The 25,854-nt window shown below is 37.2% G+C and overlaps 3 protein-coding genes across 4 annotated transcripts in view; all 3 read right to left on the reverse strand.

Annotated features, from left to right (window-relative positions):
• The window catches only part of LOC306853527 (fermitin family homolog 3-like), a 568,382-nt gene that overhangs the window by 226,072 nt on the left and 316,456 nt on the right, over positions 1–25,854 (reverse strand). The gene's annotated exons all lie outside the window — the stretch shown is intronic.
• LOC306852938 (sideroflexin-5-like) lies at positions 152–9,505 on the reverse strand. 2 transcript variants are annotated; one of them, XM_079390052.1, is made up of 14 exons: positions 9,312–9,505; positions 7,013–7,081; positions 6,722–6,799; positions 6,615–6,641; positions 6,483–6,537; positions 5,575–5,600; positions 5,260–5,313; positions 4,985–5,041; positions 4,662–4,727; positions 4,333–4,423; positions 2,714–2,829; positions 2,437–2,522; positions 940–1,057; positions 152–775 (listed from the first exon to the last, which is right to left on the reverse strand). In XM_079390052.1, exons 1-14 carry the CDS (start codon positions 9,366–9,368, stop codon positions 698–700), a joined length of 978 nt encoding a protein of 325 aa, XP_079246178.1. In that variant the 5' UTR covers positions 9,369–9,505; the 3' UTR covers positions 152–697. The 2 variants fall into 2 exon arrangements, with proteins under 2 accessions (XP_079246178.1, XP_079246177.1); XM_079390051.1 differs by having other exon boundaries at positions 193–775; positions 5,260–5,346.
• LOC306853725 (uncharacterized protein) lies at positions 10,939–24,474 on the reverse strand. The gene is made up of 6 exons (XM_079391354.1): positions 23,815–24,474; positions 19,778–20,283; positions 18,835–19,387; positions 14,914–17,112; positions 13,742–13,886; positions 10,939–12,715 (listed from the first exon to the last, which is right to left on the reverse strand). Exons 1-6 carry the CDS (start codon positions 24,174–24,176, stop codon positions 12,455–12,457), a joined length of 4,026 nt encoding a protein of 1,341 aa, XP_079247480.1. The 5' UTR covers positions 24,177–24,474; the 3' UTR covers positions 10,939–12,454.

Below are 25,854 nucleotides of genomic sequence, written 5' to 3' on the forward strand. Positions count from 1 at the left end.
GTCTTGATCTTTAAGCTGGTCCACTTTGTTGTATTTTTTTTTTTTTAAATAATTACTAAAAATATTTAAATTAATATGGCAAAAGCATGGTAAGCACACAGAGCAAAAAAAAAATTATTAAACAAATTAATTAAATAATTAAAACCAGACTATAACAAATATTTGTTTAAATAAACCAGTCTCAAAAATAGTACAATTTTCAAACATATATTGTGTGTCAATATTGCAATATAAATAGTTTAAAATGTTAATACTTAAGGACTCAAATTCTGTAAAAGTACACATAAAAACAAGAAAAACTTGGAAAATATTAAGTCTGACATGCAAATAAAGAATTAATTGCAATTACATTTTCATTAAAGTGCATTCACTGACCATATAATACAACAATTTAAAATGTAAAGCTGCTCCTAACTACTCATTATTTATAATTTGTTTGATCAACATTAATATTTATTAATATATAAAATCACGTAATATAAGGCCTTGTTTCCTCCCTGTAATAGTTGTCAGTAAAATGGTAAATACTGTAATTATTACTTTATCAACAGTTTCTATAAAACTGATAAATGGTTCAGCAGTTAATGAAAGGGTTAGCTGGTTACTATTGCTCAGAATGCATTTTCCTCAATACTGTTTGCACCTGTTATGCTACACATCCTTGGTAATCTTAGACAGCTGATTAAACTTTCTTTCATCACAGCCCCTTGTTGTAAGTCAGCACCTTGCAATCTGTTGCCATGGCAATTTCCGGCTCAAGGTGAGATGACTCGATCTGTGAGGAGCAAAGAATGATTAGCAAGCAATTCCCCGCTAAAATATTTATTATTCAGAACACACATGAAAAGATTAATGGAAAGAGATCGACAGACAAAATTAAACCTGCTGCAGCAATTGTTTGCTGTAGTGGAATAGGTGGTGCAGGTGTTGCTGCAGTACCTCTGACATCTGTGGGAAGAGACTGATAGCCAGCGGCAAGGACAGACCAAAGACTGCCAGACATACTAAACTGTGCACAGGCAGCATCATCCTGCGATGGGCCTGCATCAGAGGAATCCTGGCAGAGGACAGTAACAACAGACTCTCATGACTGTTTTTGTAGCTATTCAATAATTTAATTATCATTTAGAGAATTAATTGCAAGTAAAATTATAATTAATAATATATTATTAATGTTATATATTGATATAGTGTTTATATATATATATACACACACACACACACACACACACACTCACACAGTGGTGTGAAAAAGTGTTGGCCCCCTTCCTGATTTTTTAAAAAATCAGGAAAATTTAAATATTAATCAAAGATAACACAAATAAACACAACATGCAGTTTTTAAATGAAGGGTTTTAAATGAAGGGAAAACAAAATCCAAACCCACATGGCCCTGTGTGAAAAAGTGTTTGCAGGCCTCACTTAAGGTCAGTGTTCATGACTCCACCATAAGAAAGAGACTGGGCAAAAATGGCCTGCATGGCAGAGTTCCAAGAACTTTGCTGCTGAGCAAAAAGAACATAAAGGCTCGTCTCAGTTTTGCCAGAAAACATCTTGATGATCGCCAAGACTTTTGAGAAAATGCTCTGTGGACTGACGACAAAAGTTGAACTTTTTGGAAGGTGTGTGTCCCATTACATCTGGCGTAAAAGTAACACAGCATTTCAGAAAAAGAACATCATACCAACAGTAAAATATGGTGGTGGTAGTGTGATGGTCTGGGGCTGTTTTGCTGTGATGAATGGAACCATGAATTCAGCTGTCTACCAAAAAATCCTGAAGGACAATGTCCGGCCATCTGTTCGTGACCTCAAGCTGAAGCGAACTTGGGTTCTGCAGCAGGACAATGATCCAAAACACACCAGCAAATCCACCTCTGAATGGCTGAAGAAAAACAAAATGAAGACTTTGGAGTGGCCTAGTCAAAGTCCTGACCTGAATCCTATTGAGATGCTGTGGCATGACCTTAAAAAGGCGGTTCATGCTCGAAAACCCTCCAATGTGGCTGAATTACAACAATTCTGCCAAGATGAGTGGGTCAAAATTCCTCCACAGCGCTGTAACAGACTCATTGCAAGTTATCACAAACACTTGATTGCAGTTGTTGCTGCTAAGGGTGGCCCAACCAGTTATTAGGTTTAGGGGGCAAGCACTTTTTCACACAGGGCCATGTGGGTTTGGATTTTGTTTTCCCTTCATAATAAAAAACTTCATTCAAAAACTGCATGTTGTGTTTACTTGTGTTATCTTTGATTAATATTTCAATTTGTTTGATGATCTGAAACATTAAATTGTGACAAACATGCAAAAAAAAAATAAAAAAATCAGGAAGGGGGCCAACACTTTTTCACACCACCGTATATATATATATATATATATATATATATATATATATATGTATATAAAAATGCAAGTGAAGAAAAAGTAACTCCATACTTTTCCAAGAAGGCCATTATAATTGGTGGAAGGACAAAGATTGGCAGTGGTAGGGCTACTCGCGTTAGCGCTGTTTCAATCAGTGCCTAAAAGAAAAATAAAATAAAAAAATTACTTTTGAAAATTCATATAATAGTGCAACACCATGGTAAGTAAGAATACAATTTTGTATACATTGATTTAAAAATAAAACACTATTAACAAAAAACATTTTAGGCAAAAAAAGCTATCAACAAATTGAAGTGGGGAGTCCCAACTGTATAACTAACATACGCACATGTTTGGCAGCTATCCGTGAGGATCCCACTACATTCCCGTTGCTGTCTAACACATCTATTCCCTCAGACAGCTCATTGTGTCTCATCAGAGCCACGTTACAGATGTTCGCACTGGCTGAGAAGTAAAACAAACTTATCTTAATGATGACCATCCATGCTAAACAAAACATGACATCCAGTTTCTGTGAAAGGTCATTTGTTCATCAATATAAATTCCACCACATGGATAGCTGAAAAAAATTGCCTGATACAAAAATCATTTAATTTAATAGTCCCCCAACCCTTTGATAGCTTTATTTGGGGTTCTTCCAGAAAATGTTAAACTGACAGCTTTAGAAATGGATAATATTGCACTTTGCACATCTCCTCCAACATACAGTATGTGACCCTGGACCACAAAACCAGTCATAAGTGTACATTTTTTTAAAATTGAGAATTATACATCAACTGAACGATGAATAAATAAACTTTCTATTGATGTATGGTTTGTTAGGATAGGACAGTATTTGGCCAAGATACAACTATTTGAACTATATCTGGAATCTTAGGGTGCAAAAAAATCTAAATAAGAAAACTGCTTTGAGAAAACTGCCTTTAAAGTTGTCCAAATGAAGTTCTTAGCAATGCATATTACTAATCAAAAATTAAGTTTTGGTATATTTATAGTAGAAAATTGACAAAATATCTTCATGGAACATGATCTCTACTTCCTATTATTATGCTAATGATTTTTGGCATAAAAGAAAAATGGATAATTTTGACCCATACAATGTATTTTTGGCTATTGCTACAAATATACCCCAGCGACTTAAGACTGGTTTTGTGGTCCAGGGTCACATATCGTCAATGGATTTTTGCCCTTTGGGTTTTCAAGTCCTTGCCCTTGAAAAGATTCAATTTGAAATCAGAATGAAACCCGATCTTTTTATAAAATCTTGGAGCCTCTTTTTAAATTACTTTAAGGAGGGTCTGGATAATTTTTTCCCTCCCTTTGTTTATTTAGATGTTTAAATATATGTATACGCAAATACATTTTGCCGTGATTATATATTTATATGTACATGGAAATTTACTACGCTTGCACATTTTTTATTATTTTTTTTTTTTCACTTTCCAAATTTTGTAACAATTCAATGCTTGTATTGTACCTTGAGATGTTTATTTGTTCTTTAATAATAAAAAAATTATACTTTTTAATACTGTTACTGTAATACAGTTTAATACTGTTCTAATAATCCTGGATAAATGCATCACAGCTTTTACTAAAATATCAAGCAGCACAACTATATTTAACACCGTCTATAATAAGAAATCAGCATATTAGAATGATATCTGAAGGACCATGTGACAGTAAAACAATGGCTGCTGAAAATAACTACATTTTAAAATAAATTTAAAAAGAAAACTGTTCATTAAATTGTAATAATATTTCACAATATTACTATTTTGATGACTGATCAAATAAATCAATTGTGATTCAAACAAAATCTTACTGACCCCAAACTTTTGAACAGCATGTTATGTGTTATGCTTTCATTCTGACAGCAGGCGGAGCTTCATGCAATGCAGTGTAGGACTGCTGAGTCAAGCAAAATGCTGTGTGTGTGCAAGGACGTACCTACAGCAGGGAAAGGGATAAACCTCTGTATGAACAGTCTGGTGGCAGGGTTAAATTTGCTGGATTTCTCGAGAAGTACATTCAGTCCCACCTACAGTACAACAGAATATTACAGGAGAATTTAAATGACATTTACAAGTGAAATATTACTTAATGGTAGTATGTTAAGTAATGGATGTTACGGTAGTATATAAGAACAATTAGAGGTATTACATTTTTTAAACATTCTTTTCATATCAAACATGAAAGAACTGGGCAAACATTTATATTTACATTATAAATCACACAAAAAATGAATCTCAAACAAAACTTGCTCATGACTGACTTACTGCAATAGAAACAGCGCTGGTGACGGCTCCCACATATCCCTGAATAAACTTTGAAGTTGGTGTTGGCTAAAGATAACATTAGGGGAAAAACAATCATCAACATCCAGCAAATGTAGCACAGACTGCTGTGCAACGAAAATACACTCTGAGGTTGTGAACCATAGTCAGATGCCATAGAACAGACGTCTGGCCCTAGGGACACAACGATTAATCAAATGGAATCGAGAAGAGGAAACGCTTCACTGAATGAGCATCTGCAGCCGCACTGCAATAGTTAAACCTCACAAACTTGACCTGAATTAAAAGAGCATGTCAGACCGTACCTTTGTGGCATTGCGGTTGGCGTAGTTCACACAAGCGTTGTGACTCTGGTTGAGCCACTGTAGAAGAGAAATTCTCAATCAGCCTGACAGTCACTTCAATTATTGGTTGATTACTGTTGAATCCCTCTGTCAAATTATGATTTTCTATGAAGTCAGCTTCTTGTAAAAGTCATATATATATATAGGAAATTTAATTCATTCATGAATTACCGGCGAAGCAGCGTTTAGGCTTCCTAGCACCGAGGCATTCACATGAAGGGAACAAGCCACTTTACCTGCCAGAACACAGTAGAGGCCAAAGTCTGGTTTGGAAGGAGAAGCCCAACAACCTGCAAGAAAATCAGCTTCTGATAACAATTGATCTAGTAAACCAGGCATACAGCAACACGTTGGTTAATAATTTACACCAGTCTACAGAAACAAAGGTTTATTACAATGCAGATTTCAACAGCTCTCATGCTTAGAAGATTTGGATGTGTCAACACTGGATGCATAATGATTGGCAAGGCTTCCTTCTCTCATATTTGCTCTGTCTGTGTGGTCTTTGTTTCGCACTTTGATCTTTTTTTATAAGCAAACAGAAGACTTACGATTGGCGTTCCAAACGGCACATAGCCTGTGAAATGCATCCAGATAAAAGAAAGAGCAACAACAAATTAAAACTAAGAAATCAGAACAGAGTAAAAAATAACCTCCACGGCTCTCCTCACCTCACCTCATTTGCATTTGTTTGAATATTTATTACTTTAATTTTAAACAGTGTTAGTATGGTGCAACTCTATTATTAATTTCATGGCGTGACAAAACCGCTGCACACATGCATAACTAATCACTGTTTAGGGGTGTACACATCCAGAATAACATCTATAATATTCATTTTGCTGAAGTCTTAATTCCAGTTAAACTAACAAATGACAACAGAAAAGAAAATAGAGTTTCTTTATAATTAGAATGTTTTTAAAAGAAGCCTCTTATGCTGACCAAGGCTGGGTTTATTTGATTAAAAAAATGGTAAAAACATTAAACTTATGAAATATTATTTTAAATGTAAAAAAAATTTCTGTTTGAATTTATTTAAAATATATTGTAAGATTTTTAAATGTTTTAAAATATTTAAAAATGTGATTTATTCTTATGATGGCAAAGCTGAATTTTCAGCATCATTACTCCAGTCTTCAGTGTCACGTGATCCTTCAGAAATCACTCTAATATGCTCATTCGTTGCTAACAACGGGAAAGAGACATTTGAGCTGCTTAATATTTTGTGGAAACTGTGATAACATTTACAGGATTCTTTGATAAATCAAAACAGTTCAAAAGAACTGCATTCATTTACAATATAATATTTTGTAACAATGTAAGTCTTTACTGACACTTGATCAGTTTAATGTATCCTTATATATAAAAGAATCCTGAATAATATGTATGCATTTCTGTGTGTGTATACAGTGATCATTTTATATTATTTAAATGCTTCTAACCCTCTCTATGCTCTTACCTGACATGCGGAAAGGCATGAAGATTTTTTCACCGGTATCGGGGTGAATGATGGCCTGAAAGGAGATGAGTCAGTGGCTGTAATTCCAACCATCATTTAAAAGTGACAGTGAACAATGACCAGAAGACTGACCTGCTTCACCTTCTGAGCCTCCCAGAGCTGAACACAGAACACAAGTCGTTATAAAGCACTGCACCACATATACTACATATGTATCCATCGAAATCTCTGACATTCACCTGGTGATCTGTAATTCCTGGAAGAAGATTCCCTTGCTTAAAATCATCCAGGAGTTTGATACATTCTTTTAAACGACTCTACAAAAATAAAACAGAAATCCGAAAGTATAATATAAAATTACAGGATACAACTCTTAATTCAATACAATTAATACAATTTTTAATTAGTTGATAAGAATCAGCATTCATTTTTTTATAGATGTGACATAATTACAATAAATAGACGAAAGGAAAGACCAGAAGCAATGAAACTCACTGATTAATTTACCATAACAGACAAGATTTACATACCTCCGTCACAAACAAAGTGGAAGGATCGATGATATCAATGAAATGTCTTAACCTGCCAAGAAATGTGCTCTGAGGAAAAAAAAAAATTCCTTCAGTTCCACAAACTTACATTCTTAGCCAGAACCTAAGAAAAAGAAAAGATGCAAACAGGACAACCTACTCACAGCACAAACCAAAGCATGATTAAAACTTGCTGTCTTAAATTGTCAGGAGCTGTTCTAATTTTAGTTTGGAGTTAGATTGAAATATTTTAGGGCTGCAATGATAACGCACTGACAGGTTGTGCAGAATGTGCTCAAAAGAGCGACGACTCATCAACATTCCCACTGTCTCTGAACCCCAGGCAGCAATGCAAGCGGTTTTCTGAGAGCCAACTGTTTCAGAGGCCCAATGGTCGAGCATGCCAAGGGTTTATTTGGCAACGAACACAGTGTAAAAAAGCAGCTCCAATCAACTGCATCTAAATGATTTATCAAGGGGCAAGGCATACAAAAGCTGAAATCCATTTTACCTTACAATATATGGTGAAGAGAGCAAGAAAATCTGACTTTGCTCGGCTAATAATCCTATTTCTAGGCTACAGACACTTGCTTCAAAGCTGTTGCAGAGCCATGTGAGCACGTGTGCTGGAGAAGACTTGTTAATTATGCATGTGTTTCTGCTCCCCAGAGAATATGCAACACAGTTAGCAGAGATGGAGCAGGAAGAAAACATACACCCATACCCTTCAGATGTATTGATTTCACCTAAAAACAGCAGCAATAAAAAAAGAGAACTGTCTGCATTTGTCAAGTGTACTTGTGCTGGATTTTGCCATAAAAACAGTTTGATTTTGATTCAGTCTTAACAGAGAATGATGATAAAGACAGGGACAGGCACAAGACTGTATATTAGCATATATATTTTGAGATATATCTTGGACCAGCTTGTCAGCAGGGCAGTGATCTTTTGTTTGGTTGTATTCCCTGTGGACCCAAAGCAGACTCATTTGGGCAGCATATGGCATAATAATCAGACGAAACTCATGACTGCATCGAAAAGAACACTGAGCAAATTATTTCATTTGAATGCATTCAGAGACAATATACAGTATATATGAGCAGACTAACAAAGGGAAGGCAGATTATACCAATGGTATAGACAATGGTAATGTAAGGTTCTTTTCAAATGAAGTATTGCACTTATAATATCATGCTGTACATTTTTTTTTGACAGTATGACTGAATATAAGCAAAAGAGGTGTACTTAATACAATTGCAAAACTGACACATCATTTTAGTAACAATCAACTACAAATTCGCACCGTTTAATGTGTTTACAACATTTCACAACATAAAAAATATATTTTTAGAACATTTAGGTTTTCAGAAATATTTTTATTACTGAATTCAAGTTATCATTAATGCACATATAAAAAAACCTGAATCTACTATAATTCTGTATTCACATTTATTTTTATTTTAAGTGTTCTTGACATTTTAAATCAGATCAAGCATGATTATCCAGTGTTGTTCAGATCCAATATGGGCATCAGAACTATTTTTTGACTGATTATGATTTATGACTGAATTCACGGTATAAATAAACTGGTCATATTTTTGACTCCATGGAACATAATTCGGGTCTGAACGGGTTAATTAGGATGACCGCGGTGTTTCCATGGAGGCAACAGGACTTAAATAGATGGTCATTCATTTGACCGACACGAGCGCGAGAGATCTCACAGATAACACAATTAATGAGACAATTATTTGCATTGGTTCAGCAAAAGCGGCTGTATTTCAAAATGCAAAACTTGAATACCTTAGTTCATCCGGTGTATAAAACCATTTATTTGAGAAAAAATGATAAAACGGGTAGGACAGACAGTTTTTCAGAAAAAAAATGATGAACTTTGATAATGTCCCGCAAAATCACGCCGACGTAATGCAAAAATAAAAGTGACCAGTAAAATCGTGTTCAACAGCTTTAAAAAAGCAAAAAACAAAAACAATCCTGCTCTACTCATTTCCTGTTATTTGCATATAAAAAGAAGAGCTGTTGTGCATGCATTAGGGATTTCTAATATAACGGTGCTACCAAAACCTCTCTGCTCATCACGAACAATTGCATCGGCCAGTTATATTGCAATGAAGCAACGAGCAAAAGACACAACGCAAAAAAAAAAGCATGAGAAATGGGTGACTTTCGCAGTACAGTGCTGGAGCAAAGCAAAGGTATCTACACATATGTCGTTTATCAACGCCCATCAAAGATGCCCAGACAAAGATGCACTTTAACATCGCGGCAAACTCTTTACCTGCTCGTAACGCGGTTTCCCCAGCTGAAACACCGGACAAGACGCAGATTCCGCCATCTCAGCAGCGCTGGAGTGATGTTAAATAATAAAAACGTCCATGAGACGGAATTTGTAAGAATAGTCAACTCGGGTACGAAACTAGTGAAGCAATAGCTCGCAGGGGTTCATGGGAAGTGTAGTTTCCTGTTGAACTCAAGACAAAACAGATTCCACTCCCATTGCAATTACAGAAGTCTGAAAGATTTACATCATCATGTTTTTTCAAATTATTATTGTTTTTTTAATCTGTTAACTTCTGACAACTTTGAAGTTGAGCAAAATAATTTTCATTTAAAGGATTACCATGGTTTGCACCAAATAGACCTTTTAACCATAAAAATACACATCCATAAAAAAATAGCTAAATGAGTGATTCTGAAATGTCCCTTTGTTAAACCATTATACAAATCTTGAATGGTTCAAATTAATCATAAATTAACTCTAAGAGCAATATCTCATAATTTTAATCATTCACGAGACAGCATTTAAGATAAAAGTGTGGCTGGTTGGCACGCTGCATGTAATACAAAAATAATCTTTCATTCAGATCTGATGAATTAACTCCAAATATCATCCAAGTGCATATATATATATATATATATATATATATATATATATATATATATATATATATAAGAGCCATAACCACATAGATATTGTGGGGGGGATTCAGATCCATTTGATTTGATCCAGATGATTCTTAAAATATTAAATGTGTTCCACCCTCAGTAATAAATATGAGGATTATGTAATAAAAAAGGAGCAGAAAACATCTTCCCGGCAGTTAAAAATAATATCTCTTGAATCATTTAAAAATAGTCCATCTTAAATAATCACATTTAGGGGATGTGATTGCTTCTATGATTCACAATCAACTGTATCATATATAATTCATAAAAATAACCATATCAGACAAATACATGTTGTTGAGTGATGTAAATTTTCCCTTTGTTGCTCTGAAAATAGTATAGGCCTTTAACACTGTGCTAATCAAGCCTATAGTCAGGACATAACTACATTTAGGGACAATATGTTTGTTCCACCAGAGATAATTAACTAAGAATGAAAATGAGTTTCCTCTATCCCCATAGGAATTGTTAAAGATCAAATTTGCATTACTGTGGCATATTCATGTTAAAACAGGCAAAATGTCATTGCCATTCGACACTGAGCCCAAACAATGCAAGCAGAGACACTGTCAGTTTGAGCTTTGATTCCCACGACATTAATATTTCATGGAACCCATCTGCACAATTTGCTGCTGTTATGAATCAGCTGACTGTAACATTTTATATATGTACAATTCATTATGTACTTTTTACCAATAGACTGTTTTTATGCAATATACACATTTTTTTTACAATTTAGTCTAATGTTCACAAAGTGGGCCAAGCACAATTGAAGTACAATAAATAATCTTATTAGTTCTTGTTAGTGTGGTAGTGCCACCCAGTGGTAATTCAATATATCACTACTGTGATTGTTGATGATGTGTGAGAACCACCATAGGGCTCAGCACAAATCTCATAAACCCATACAGGCCTTTCTACAAGTCATTTATGTAAAGAACTCAAACCAAAAAACTACAAATGATTTTAAAACTTTATTTTCAAATAACTTTGAAAATGAAGCTGTTTGAAATAATTAGCAATAAATAAAACAAAATAAAAAATACAAAATGTGAATGTTGTAAATAAATCCACAGAGGCACGTTGCAAAATGGAGATTAAAAGGCAAAATGAATCAGCAAAAATCTAGAATCACAGTGATACATGTTTTATATATATATTTTTTTTTCAGGATGTATTGTTGGTGATACAAAATAAATTTGATGCCTTGAGTCAACAAAATTAACAGGAACCCTGTACTTTCTTTACATCCAATACTGAGACATAGAACTGATGTTCTTGTGTGACAGAATGTCATTTTCATCAGCCTAATAAATCAGGAACCATCAACCAAGAAAACACTGAATACTGTATAATGAACAAAAGTCACACTTAACTTTCTTTGAAAACAGAACAAAAACAACGGTATAAAACACAATCAGAATGAATATCAGAGAAACCCATAAAGCCACTCTAACACGATGAAGTTACAATGCAGTAAAACAAACCACAGATCATAGAAAGCAGGCATTTGCATATCACTAAATTTGCTACTTTAGCAGTGATCTAAGTATGCTGCAGTGCTAAGGCTTCATGGATATATTTTGTGTAGCATATATGAATTCAAGCTACAGCTTAGCAGGTTGTATTGCATAGCTTACATGTTTGCAGAGACACTCTCTGCTTTTGTGCGAGTGCTTGATGGAAGTGAGCATGCACTAATATCAGTGGTTTCCATGAGGCAAAGCTGACTGGCTCAAGCACAACGGTTTTGCATAATGCGCATTAAGGTGCTTTTAAAGCTATCAAGAATTTATTTTTATTATTTACATTATATTATTTAAAGCAGTATTTTACATCAACTTTGACACAAGATGTATTAGACTAAATATTATGTATTAAATATTACTGTTTTTAAATCTCTGGATTCATACTGAACAGTGAAACATATTAGTTTTAATACCATGTCAATAAATCTGAAACAATATTTTCTTGAAATATGGGTAAGGAAGTTTGACGCATTAGTTAATACATTTCTGGGGTTTTGTTTTTAGCGTTATTTAATAATTTTGTTCCAAATACGTCAATTAATAAAGGCAGTGTTTTTTTACTTGGATTTTTATAACTTTAGAGACAGTTTGTTTGGCATTCTGAATGCATCGAGATTCCAGAACTTATTTCCTATTATGGAAATTAGCATATTTATAAAGAAGACATATTTGTGTAGATTCTATGAATATTTACATCTACATGTGATCAAAAAAATCTGATTATACATATTTTTTTTTAACTTTTAGCCACTGCCTTGTGCTCATAGCATGACTAGGAGTATGCTAAACCTCAATGATTGTGGATTTGGAAATCCAGTAAGAAGCATGCAAAGCTAAGTTTATCGTGTCTACGTGAATCTGGCAGTTTTGAAACTTAATAGAGCATCACAAATGGCTTTAGATCGATATGAGGTGTTCTCGGGACGGAGCAGGTCACTCACTGTAGTCATTTTGGTCTGGCGCGTACCTGCAGCAAGGTCGGCGTCTGTTCCATGATACGCACCAGCAGCTTGTCAATGTAGTCCTCCAGGTCTCTGACCTGAACCTTCATCTTCTTCAGTTCGGCCTCATGTTTCTCCAATAACGCCACCTGCACCTCAGTTTCAGCCCGCTGCTTCTTCATGTCCATTTCCTGCTGAAGCAGCAGGGCTATCAGCTCCATGTTCGTCATGTTCTGGTACTGAGCCCGAGCCTCCATCAGAGCCAGCTGCACAGGAAATAGGTACAGTCATGAGAAGAACAGTAATGAGGTACTGTGTCATGTAGAGAATGATGAACCAAAACTACATCATTAAACGCTTCAGCTGATCTTTGATCACTTGTGCGTTCTTTCAGTATTTTTATTAGTGCAATCAGCACAAGTCCATTTTCATTTTAATGAGACCCTAAATAACCTATCAGATCAATATGCTTGCTTCAGTGTCTGTTTGTAATCTGTTTGCTGATTCCACTTTTCCAGAACCTGGGTTAAAGCGTGTCTTCCAGCTCCTTATAGGTGCTGTGAAATGTTAGACCTTTGTTTAAAGGGATAGTGCACCCAAAAATGAAAATTCTGTCATTAATTACTCACTTTCATGTCGTTCCAAACCCATAAGACCTTCGTTCATCTTCGGAACACAAATTAAGAAATTTTTGATGCATTCAGAGAGCTCTCTGACCCTCCCATAGACAGCAAGGATCCTTACACGATCAAGGCTCAGAAACGTAGCAAGGAGATTGTTGAATAAAGTCGTTATTTTAGTTTTCTTTGCGCACAAAAAGTATTCTCGTAGCTTCGTAAAATTATGGTTGAACCACTGATGTCACATGGATTATTTTAACAATCTCTTTGCTACGTTTCTGAGCCTTGATCGTGTTAGGACCCTTGCTGTCTATGGGAGGGTCAGAGAGCTCTCGGAATGCATCAAAAATATCTTAATTTGTATTCCGAAGATGACATTAGGGTGAGTAATTAATGACAGAATTTTCATTTTTGTGAACTCTCTCTTTAAAATGACTGACAAGCAGAAAATTCTGGATTCCATGGACCACTACATTGTTGAATGGCTATCATTTACTTTTATGAATAAAGACCAATTTTACTGTGGAGAAAAAAAAAACAACGTTTCTTAATATTTCAATATTTTAATGTAACATTAAAATGCTATATTGAAGGGAATTATTAATATGATATTTTAGTAGGGAGTGTTATTAGATAAAAACATCGCTTACAGCACCTTTAAACTTCCAGTACCTGGTTTTTCTCATCCTCAGCAGTGGTTGGTGGTGCAGATCGTCCTGGGTTGATGGTGGACTTGAGTTTCTCCAGCACTGAGCAGCTTTCAGGTTTCTTCTCTCCCTGTAGAATCATGTTGGTCAAGGGCTTCACTGGGTGAGGGCTGTACAGCGGTGCAAGAAGAAGATAAATTAAGGATTTACGTTGACCTAGGCCTTTCATCATGGTTTAATTGGTACGGTGTAAGCATCTTTTACTTGTTCTTTAAGCCATTTTTTAGATCTCATGTTTATTAACTTTCCTGATGAGTTAGTATAGCAAAAGCAATAGTGCACAGTTGAGGAAGCAATGGTTAAAAGTAATGAAAAAAACGACAACAATTTTATCACTCAGAGTTGCTTCTTCATATCTCAGGAGACTCGGTCCTTAGTTATCTTTCATTTAAGCAAAAGCTTGTTTGGAGATCTTCTCTTAGCAGTGTTTTTAACATTAGCTAAAAGTTAAACTTATATCATTAAAAAAATATTTTTATTAATTGATATAAGGTGAAATAACTGTAAATATTTGATGGAAAATATAACAAAAAAGAAGAAAAAGCACTGAAATCACTAAAACAAATATGAAATATATTAAACTGAAGTCCTTCAGATAAATAGAAATTTAATTGTTTTTTCTCAAGTCTCAAGCAATTTAATATCAATACTGTCTAGAAGCACTTTGAGAAGCATCTTCTTTATGATTTTTGTCTCTTTAGGTATTAACAAACAGGTCAGTCAGCCCTCATGATGATACAGTCAACATCTCACATCAAACCTCTCATGAACACTAGATGCATACAATACAACCGTCATCTAACATTACTTCCCTCTACAAAGGAATGTGTTGCTAAAACAGAATGAAGGCTGAAAGAAGCAACAGAAAAGCAAAGATGAAAAATGAAAGAACTAAAAGTAATGCAGCATGAGCAAACCAGGAGGAAACATAAAAAGAGATGGTGCCGGAAAAATGCATTTACACATTTGTCAAAGTCCGAATTATAGCAAGCTGTGGGTGCAAAAACAAAGTTTGTTCTAGGCCAACATATGTAAGAGCATTTATGAGCCTATCTTAGTGCACCTGTGAGAGAGATTGAGGTCATTTCTCAGGTGAGAGCAGAGGTGAGTGCGCTTTTAAAGGCAGTGAAGTCTCACCTGCTCTCCTCATGGGGCAGGAGGACGTTAGCTGGCTGTGTCTCCTCAGGTGAGAGGGAGAGCGGTGCGTCAACGTGGGGCTGGGCGGTGGAGGAGCATGTGGAACCCATGCTGGGCAACTTGATTGGGGGGTTCACAGGAAGGGAAGGGTCAGGGTGGAGACAGGAATTAGTAGCAGCTAATAGAGTGGGTGAAGGATCATGCAAAATGAGATCTGACGTAGGATGAGGAGAGCCTGGGAGCGAATTGGCACCCGAGACGGTTTTGGGTGAGCCTGTGGTTGAGCGCGGTCTGATGCGGGCTGATCTGACTTCCGTTTTATAAGGGCTTCTGGAGTTTCTTGGAGCTACTCTAGCATGCAAGTCCTCGAAGCTTATTTGTTCCTCCAGCGTGGAACAAGATTCCTCGACCTCGTTGTTCTTTGAGAAGCAGACTTCAGAGTTCAGGTTGCCTTCTGTTAAATTATTATGCTCCTTATCATGCGTAACGAGCAAGTCATTGTCTTTTGCTATCTCTTGTTTGATTTGCAATGTCACAGTGCTGTCTTTGCTTGAGCATGTTTGAGTGATCACAGTGATTTCTTTGTTGAGGAGAACGTCAGCCACGTCGTGAGACTCACAGTTAAGGTTTGAAGCAGTGTTTTGGTGTTCACAAGCATAGACTTGTCCGCCCAGTTCTTCACAAGATCTCTCAAATGGTGATGAACAATGGTTATGGTTTTGTGAATCATACAAATGTGATGTGATATTATTATGAGTGCTTTTTGGTGAAAACATCTCCAACTCTGATGACATTCTGCACAATATATCCTCTGGTAATCCTGGGGAGCATCTGGGAAGCGATGAACCATTCGAGTGCAAATTTGAGCAATCTTTGGATGATTTATCACCATCTTTATTAATTTCAAAAGGTGGTTGCAACTCAGATGGTGAACTTCCAGAATCAATAAAAGCAAACTCTGAAGTACTTTCTGTATTATTGTTTGAATCTCTAGGTGAGAGGTTCAACAAACCCACACCTTCGGTTTTAGTCTTGCATTTTTGTTCATTGGAGATCTTTATTTCACAGGACAATTCTGAATCGTGTTTCAGTTGGGTCTGAGGTGAACTGCAAAGTGATTCGGTCACTGTGGTTTCCCAGTCTGATGGGAAACACAGAGTTTCAGGAACCATGTACTCACATTCAGAACTTTCGAGTGCATCTTCACCGAAACCATTCGGTGAGCCGTTAGTATTGTTGTTTGTGGCGAAATCATGACCCCTTGCTTCCCCAACCATGAATTCGTTCAGTCTGATACCGCTGTGCAACTCTGCATCCATCTGGTTACACCCTACTGAAGAAATATGGTGCAACTCTTTCTCTGAACATAAAATCTGAGAGTTCCTCTTCACGTCTCCATCTCTCACATGCTGAAGGGAGGCGAAGTCAGTTTGGGAAAGGAAGCAGGCCTCTTTCTGCACAGCCAGCTCCTGGGCTCTATCCAACCAGCTGTCCATAGTGATCCCTTGCGTCCTCATGGGTCTACGTGGTGGTAGAGGAGGCAGATCCCATGGCCTTGAAACACCCATGTCAACTTCATCGACCCTTAAACCAATGTTCGCTTTGTTGTGTACACACTGGTTTGTATTTGGTACCTGTGAGAGAAACGGTGCCGATGGAGGTCTGGTTGGAGTCCCACTTGGCGATCTGAGCCGACTGGTGGCAAATGCTTCAAAATCATCCCATTCCCCAGCCCTCTCAGACAGAGAATGATTTGGATTAGTGTGTGAGTTTCGATCTGGTGTCTCAGGCATAATAGCTGGAAGAGATCTCTGTCTGGACATACTTCTGGGTCTTTCCCGTTTCATTGCATACATTTTGTTCTGTGCTCCATTATGGAGGGGACTGCATCCGACTGGATAATGATAAAGACTGGAATTAAGAGAACAGTAGCCAGCAGTTGGAGACTTTAGTGCTACCTCGGCTATAAGATCCTCAAAAAAGGGGTTTTGCTGTAGTCGTGTGAGGAAAGGGTTGGAGGGAGAGATGGAAGGAGGTGTAGGGGAAGAATGGGTGAATGGGTTGGTGTGATTGCCACTAGGGGGGGACACAGAGCCATTAGTGCAACTGAGGGGAAGAGAGCACGGGGGCTGACTGTGGGAGCAAGGGATCTGACAGGGGGTGTCTGAGCTGCTCTCTACCTTAGGAGAGACTCCCAGCCTGTGGAGGGAAGGCACAAGTAGTCCTCTTAGTCATAGTGTGCAATGGGCCATAAACTCTAACTATGAGTGGGGAGGGGAGAGAGACAGTTCTTTGCTATTACAGAGACACCTCTTAATAGAAGAAAAACTGTCTTTGGATTCAAATTTGTTCATGTTTTGATCAGAAGTGTCTGGCATGTTTTGACCAGCTTGCACACTGTTCCTACATAAATAGCTTAGCAGGAACAAAAGAGGAGAAAAGACATTTCCTGTCAGCCTATAAACTCTAACTAGGGGTGGGCGATATACCTGTAAACGTGATAAACAGGTACAAATTTCAGAAATGGTATAAATCTCAATCAGCATCTCTAGTGTGATTAAGCTAAAGTGACGTTTCAATGTTGTGTTGCTTTTAAAAAGTTTAGTATTTGCATACATTTTAAGCCTCGCCAGTTTAAACTTTCAAGCAATTTTAAAACATTCAAGCACAATAAGACATAAGACATGAAAGAATTCAGTTTTGTTTCCCCATTTCACAAAGCATGAGTACTGAATTACATTCTCTTTCATGGTTTATTTTGCTTAAATTGTCAAATATTCTAAAAGTTATGAGACAATGGCAATACCGGTGTATTCACATCAACGGAGTTGGTGATGTTTTTATTGAATATAGACAGTTGGGAGAAAATGGGATGTGTATCAATATATTGTATGATGCATCTGTTTTAGGTCCTAAAGTGACAGCATAATATACCTGCTCTCTGTCATTTAATGTCTTTTAATCAAACAATGGGAAAAAAACAAAACAAGAGAAAGCACTCACTGATCTTAAATTAACTACTTTTCTAGCATTAATAATAATCCCTGTATATTTAATTGATACAGTGAAGATTGTGCAGTGTTTTATTATACATTTGACTGCTTTATTCAACTTCTGTAGTATTTCTTGCCCGTGTATGAAAGACATACTTAAAAAGGCGCTATTTCATTTTTTTTCTTCGTTTTATTGTTGTTATTCGTTTACTTGTTTCCACTTAGCTTGAGAACAATGTGTAATTGTAAAATTTCAATGTCATCTAACATTTTATTATAGCAACCTAATTTCAAGCAAAAAAATAACTACATCAATTTGTGACATATTATCATCATGACATAAAACTACTAATAAAGATTTGTCATATCGCCCACTCCTAACTCTAATAAAAATAAAACAGGTGTAAACTATAATTAATGGCTGAATGTGTCAAAAAAAATCATGCTGATGAATGAAAAAAAAAGTGAAAAAATGACTGAAATGTAAAATAATAATAAAAAAGTACATAAATCAATCAATTTATTGTAAGTGGACATTTCTTATAAAAATAGCTGATGTTTTTGAATGCTTCAACAAATTCGTGGAACTTAAACAATTTTTTTATGAAAACGCACACATTACCAAAAATCTCTTGACCTATGTTCTGCATACCAAGAGCAATATACAGGACTGAGATGTAAAAAGCTGCTGCAGCAACTATTGCATCAGCAAATTCAAACACTCCTTTTTCTAAGAATATTCTCTGAGGACCAAAATGCAGGCTGACATTCAAAGCCATTCACAAAAAAAACAAAGCATCTCTTTAGAAGAACATCTGACAATAAATATACAAATCATGGGGAACTGCTATTGATGATACATAAGCAAAGTCAGACGTCTTTTGTACTGTAACATAAAACCTAGTAGCCTTGCTTGGCCTTCACTCACCTTGGCTTGTTCTGGGAGTCACCGGAGCCAAACCATCCTCTGCGTCTGCCCTCAAGAGGAGCCGAAACCTGGCTCTGCTCTGGCTTGGCTGGGAGAGAGTCACTCCGCCCGCTAGAAAACAGAGTTTTCCTCAGCTTTTTTCCTTTATCCACCACTTCCACAGGTACAGCGGCCTGCACTGGCTTGCCCTCTGAGGTGGCGGCTTCTTGGGTCTGACTCTGAGCTCCATCTGCCTCACTGTCCTCCTTCTTGCTCTTTTCAATGGACCAACGCCTCCCATCACTCTTCTGCGAGTCTTCACCACGTCGGGTCAGATTCTGGAGAGAGCGAGAAAGGGGTGCACATTTCTCCAGCAGGGAGCGCTTGGCCGGGATGGTACTTGGACTCTTGGGGCTGACAGGCTCAGATGAGTAGATATGGCTACCGTTGATGCAGAGGGTTGATTTTGAGAGCGGCATACTTTGGCATTTTAGGTTTTCCACAGCAGGGCTGGGATGAGGAACACCTGTGATCTTACTGGCTTCATCACTGTGTGCACGCTTGTGAGTCATCACTTTAAAGACAGATGTCACCGAGAGAAGAGAGAGAAAGAGTACAAAGATCAGTATGGCCCAAACCATTCAATTGAGGAGAGGTTTTAAAGACTGTCTTTATCCACTCACTCACCCTCATATCATTCCAAACATGTTTGACATTCTTTCATCTGTGAAACTCAACAGAAGATATTTTGAAAAATGTCTCAGGGTTTTTTTGTCCACACAATGTCAAAAGTCATTGGGGTCCAATGTTGTTTTGGACCCCAATGACTTTAATTGTATGCACAAAAACTGCTGAAACATTTTTAAAAATATCTTTGAATATGATTCACAAAATAAAGAAACTCATACCAGTTTAGAACAACACGGAGGTTGTCATAAATGATCACATGGAGCCCACAACTGACCTTTTATCCCACCTTCAGTGTCCATTCGGAAGGGCTCCATCACTCTGCTGCTGTAGATGGGTGTTCTGGCGAGCTCTACCGAGATGAATGGATCCCCGGCGGAGGATGCCATGCTACCGTCTGAAGCCAGTGATGAACACGACCGAGTGTCTGAATTCTTGCGCAGTTTCCCCTTAAGGAAGAAGTCTTTCACCTTGCTCCGGTGTGCGTCGATCCCCTCTTCCTCGCCCGGCTCATCTGGTCCACCGTCTCCTGCAAAGGGAGGACCTACAGACCCTGATAGGGCGGCGTAGCGGCCAGGTAAAATGGCAGAGGAGGACTCCACGTCTCCTCTCTTTCTTCCGGTGACGCGGTCCTTCAGCTTTCCAAATGCAGAACGGGGCTTGTCCTTTATGGTCAGATCGTACATGCTAGCGGTCATGTTGTTGCGGGTGAACTGGACGGTGACCTGCAGCTCGCCCCGCTCCTTCTCTTTCCGACCAGCCTTGGAGTGCAGCTTGAGCCACCTTAAACATAGAAAGAAAAAAGTCAGCTGAAAGCAAATTTATATGAATCACTCAAAGTTATTTTTTAAAAACTTAAAGTAATCTTTAGCAAATATCTAATGACAATTTTTCACTGTACAACATAATGCTGTAATACATAAATTCACTTGCAGTATTTTAAATGACTGATTTCAGTCTTTAGTGTTTTAATTTAGACAAAATATTATAGAATTGTAATAATTAAACATAAGGCCAGAATGGTGCATCCTTACTTTCAGAACATCAATATATTTTAATAGTTATCATAACATAAATTATGAATTATCTTAATGATCCTAGTTTTCTTTAAACAGAGTATACAGTAGCAGTACCCTTCAAAAGCTTTGATTTTTATTTTTGAAAGAAATTTCTACCTTTATTCAGGATGCATTAAATCGATCAAAAATTACTTTAAAAGATTTACATTACAAAAGATTTTCTTTTGAACTCTCTATTCATCAAAGTATCCTGAAAAGAAATGATCACTGTTTCCACAAAAATCTTAAACAGCAAAACTGTTTTGAACATTGATAATAATAAGAAATGTTTCTTGAGCACCATGGCATAGCATTATGGCATAAATGACATTTTTGTAATATTACAATAGAAACAGTTATTTAAATTGTAATAATAATTTACAATGTTTACTGCATCAAATAAATGCAGCCTTGATGAGCATGAGAGACTTCCTTCAATTGTAATTTTTCTTTTGATTTTAGGATGAAATTTTCACACTTATAAAATTATGCTCTCACTGTCAGCCTCATTTTTTATAACGCTGGCTTACAATTTCCTGCTCCACACTGAAGCAAGCGGCTATGACCTATGCTGCAGCAGGGGCCTCTTGGACAAATGTTACTGCCTTAGCATGGTGCTGTCCCTTTGTCTCACACAGAACCAGTGGTGAAACTATTTCCTCCATTTCCGGTGGAGCAGAGAGCACCTCCTGTGCGCACACACACAGAGAGCCAAGACAAACGCCTTACACTGGGAGACGCAGAAGAGAGAGAAAGAGAAGGCAAGAGAGGTGCAACTCTAAGCTCAATTAAAACCAGATGTGCAGCGCAGCCTCACGCCTACAACAACATGTGATGACTCAGAACAGTGTGTGCAGAGACGGGCATTTCTCCATACGTCTCTCCACATGACCTGAAGCGCTGAGAGGCATGGCTGTGCAAACTTTAACTAGAATATGAAACTTTGTCAAGATAAACACCGAATATTGACTTGACAAAGTCATTTCTTATGCAGCTACTAGACCAATTCTCCCACCAAACTCTTGCATTATGGTGTTCAAGATGGTTGCTAGGCCGTTGCTAAGGTGCATTGTAGTTTAGTGGTTCTCAACCTTTTAACTCTAAGATTCCTCATTGGCCGAGACAATATTTGAAGGACCCCTTAAGATATTTTCAGTATTTCTACCATAATTATGACAAAGCTGCTTGTTTTAAATCTTAAATTAACAAATTGATTAATATATTGATATTAATAATTGATACATTAACAATGATTAATTTTGTAATTCCAGACATTTCAAGAATCGTATGTTCTTCCAAAAAAATAAATAAAAATAAAAAATCATTAGGCAGAGGAAAATATAATTGCAGTTTACATCTTATATTTGAGTGTTTTTTGGCATTTGTATTTAGATTACAATTAGATTGTTTTTATATATCAATAATAACAATTAGTATTAATTTAAATAAAAATAGTGATCCTGGGGCCCCCTTGGAAGTTGAAAAATCTAATTATTATTTAGATTTTCTTGAAACACTTTGGCAGATTTGGGATTTTTAAAACCAGTAACATGCTTACACCAATAAGAAACAAATATACAAATTAATATATATAAATGAAGTTTTTATCATAAACTTTCACAATAGGCATTTGGTACCTATTAACATCTTAAAAGTCTTTAATTAAATCAATTTTGTTAGTTGAACATTATGTGAATTTAGGAGTTGAATTGTGGACATGAGAATAAAGGAAGGCATATGAAATATGAAAATAACAATGTTATTGTTGCTCAGCATGGCTCACTGACTTCCTCCCTCACTTGTTTATAGAGGTTTCAGCCAAGAGGCCCCCACCTACCTCATCTCTTCCTCCCCTCCCATGACAAATGATTTACTCCTCCTAATGACAGCACCACTAGATGTGTAGTTGAATTTCATCTATTAGATGTGCAAGCATTTGAACAAGAGTGATATACAAATAAAAAAAACAAAAAAAAAAACCCAGACAAGATTCCAGGAAGGTTACGTCTGTTGGAGTGCAGTGAATGGTGTTTGTTGAGTTCAGTGCAGACTCTGTGACCATTCTGACACATGCTGGTACTGCTCTGTGTGGAGGCATGACTCTGCGCCAGCGCTACGCAAGCACACTGATGAGGACTAGATGCAGCATGCCCTCCAAGTATTTTGCTGTTGTTGTGTCTGCAAAAACATATCCCATTACTCTGGTATTCAAAACAGAGTTGGTTTTGCACTTCCCATTTTGCTTGTGTGGCTTCGTCCACCATGCATTTGTTTAATATTGCATGTGACATCAGTAATTTAAGTTAAGTTTGGCTGGCCAAAGGTCTGTTATGTTGCGAATGGGAATGTCTGTCCAACTGTGAAATGGGTGCACAGAAATTCTTCCACCCTAAATCACAGGCTCAAGGTTTTGGCATGCCTGTGTCAAATATCCTAGGACTATATCAACTGAAAAACAAGGAAAGCTGTTCTTTAAAAATACATTCAGCTTTATGAACATAAGGCTATAAAAAACAAAGATAGATCCTGTATCTTAAGGCTATACTTTTTTTCACTCACTCTTGGGGATAAAGTGAAGTGGTGAAACAACACTAAAAATGCCATGGATTTTTTTTATCTTTTACATGTACCCTATAATCAGTATTTTTACTATCACTGAGATACTACGATAGTTTTAATATTTATTTACATTTTTTAAATGCGTTTCTTATTCTTTTTTTTTGTCTATACAGTTTCCATTTATTTTTATTTCAGTTTTATGTTTAGTTATTTCAGTACATCAAATTTAAATATTTTATTTCTTATTTCAAGTGAAAACATGGTATTTCTACTTATACCTCGTTTTACATATACCTGCTGGACAGCTTCCCTTACAAAAATTAACCATGGTAACCACAAATTAACCATGTTTTTGCTACACTAACCATAGTTTAACCATGGTATTTGTAGTAAAACTGTGGTTATACATATGATAATCAATACACCCCCCCCCCCCCCAAAAAAAAAAAAAAAAACATGGTTAGGCATACTGCAATAAAACCATGGTTCATTTTCGTAAGGGTTGTCTTCTAGCTACTAGTCTGATGGTTTAAGAAGGGTTTTAAGCACTTTTTTATGTACACATCAATATGGTAATCATTCAGTTCCATGGTAGCCTATCTAATGCCATCACTGTGCCATTGCCACAGTACAAAATCTCAAGGAGGTTCGAGCAAGAGGCCTATTAATTGATCCTATTATTAGCTTCAATACTTACTCATTTCTGGGACACATTCCATCCTGAAAAACTTTGTCGAGGGGAATAACAGCTTGACCGAGAAACACGTCGAGCCCTATCAGCACGCGATGCATGACTGTGAGCACCAGGTTGCTATTCATCCCACCCGCCTCCAGCAGCCCAGGCAGCAGCTCAAATGAGCACTCCTCGCTCCACTGCGGCTCCTCAGCCTTCTCCACCAGGCCGGTGGTGTACTTCTCCTTGCCGACCTGGATGATGGTGTAAACGTAGCGGCTGCCTTGCTTGCCCTTCATCCGCAGACCCCTCGCGCCAAGGACGGTCACGTTGACGTGCGTCGGGACCCATCTTTGCTCGTCGTCGTCCAGGCTGATCAAAGGCATCCCGCTGCGGTTGGAGACGCAGTTGTTTGGGATAATCTAGCAGAATGACACTTGCGCACTGGATAACTATGCAATGCCCGCGCCCTTGCGCCTGTCCGCCGCCCGAAGTTGCAGTGAGACAAAGCGCTGCATTATCGTCCAGCTCAATCACAATCGTAACGTTTATAACAAGCCAAACTTCACATCAATTTACCGTAGTGGGCGTTCTGGACCCTCGGCGTCACCACCACAACAGATTTTTGACAATTCACTGCACTGCTGCTGCTGCGCGGCCCGCCCTCCAACATTTTGTGTGGGCTCCGCAATAAAGTATCCAGCTGAATTAAAGAGAAAGGCAACTCAAATCCGTGCTGCGATAGTTGACCTCAGAGCATAGCGAACAACCCAGCAGAGATCACTAGTTAGAGCTCTACTTCGACAGGGAATCAGGGAGCACGCTGTGAGGAGTGAGGGTAAACTTATCCACGCTGAAGAAGTTTATTGCAGTAAGCGGCGTTTGTGAACGAGTTTTGAATGAATCCTTTAAGTGAACGAATCGGTTGGTTTGAACAAATCTTTTAACTGAACTAATCGTTCTTGTTCTTTTTATGCACTGAAGCCTTCAAATATCATTCGAGTTGTGGCCGTTTTGAGGAGTATGCTCAGGTGTCTCTTTAAAACCACAATGTTTCGCAAATCAGTGGCAGTTTAAAACGTTTTTCAATAGCTTTAACCAATTTACTAAAAACAAACAAACATGTAGGCTCATCCAAAACCCCACTTCTAACCCACAGTGGGCTAGAGCAAATCGGGTAAAGCCCTTGAAAAGTTATTGGCCTGCGTCCCAATGTGCATACTATCCATCCTAAATTCTATATTACTGATTTTCATTACTATTTATGGCAGATAGGCAAGGCATACCCAGTGGTAATTCAAAGTGCTTTAGATAAAAAGTCATTAATAATAATAATAATCACAACAATAAAAACAAGGAATTAAAAAATTATAATAATCACAACAATAAAAGAAAATGATATAAAAATTTATTTAAAAATAATTTAAAACGATTAAAAAAATAAGAAATAGAAAATGATTATACATGGTGCAATCAGTTCGGATGTAGCACAGTGCTCATTCAACAAATGCACAGCCAAACAGATGAGTTTTGAGTCTTGATTTAAATGTGGCTAATGTTTTAGCACATCTGATCTCTTCTGGAAGCTGGTTCCAACTGCGGGCGGCATAATAGCTAAAAGCGGACTCCCCTTGTTTTGTGTGAACCCTTGGTATTTCTAACTGACTCGATCCTAATGATCTGAGTGGTCTGTTCGGTTTATATTCAGTGAGCATATCTGCAATGTATTTAGGTCCTAGGCCATTGAGTGATTTATAAACGAGTAGAAGTACTTTAAAATCAATCCTAAATGTAACTGTAAGCCAGTTTAAGGACCTGAGGACTGGTGTGATATGCTCAGATTTTCTGGTTCTAGTCAGGATCCTGGCAGCAGTGTTCTGGATGAGCTGCAGCTGTCTAATGGTTTTCTTGGGAAGGCCGGTGAGGAGACCATTACAGTAATCCACCCTGCTGGTGATAAAGGCATGAACAAGTTTCTCCAAGTCTTGACTGGAAACAAAACATCTAATTCTTGCAATGTTTTTGAGATGATAGTATGCTGATTTAGTTACTGCTTTGACATGA

This window comes from Barbus barbus (assembly GCF_936440315.1).
Source record: "Barbus barbus genome assembly, chromosome: 33".
Classification (NCBI taxonomy): domain Eukaryota; kingdom Metazoa; phylum Chordata; class Actinopteri; order Cypriniformes; family Cyprinidae; genus Barbus; species Barbus barbus.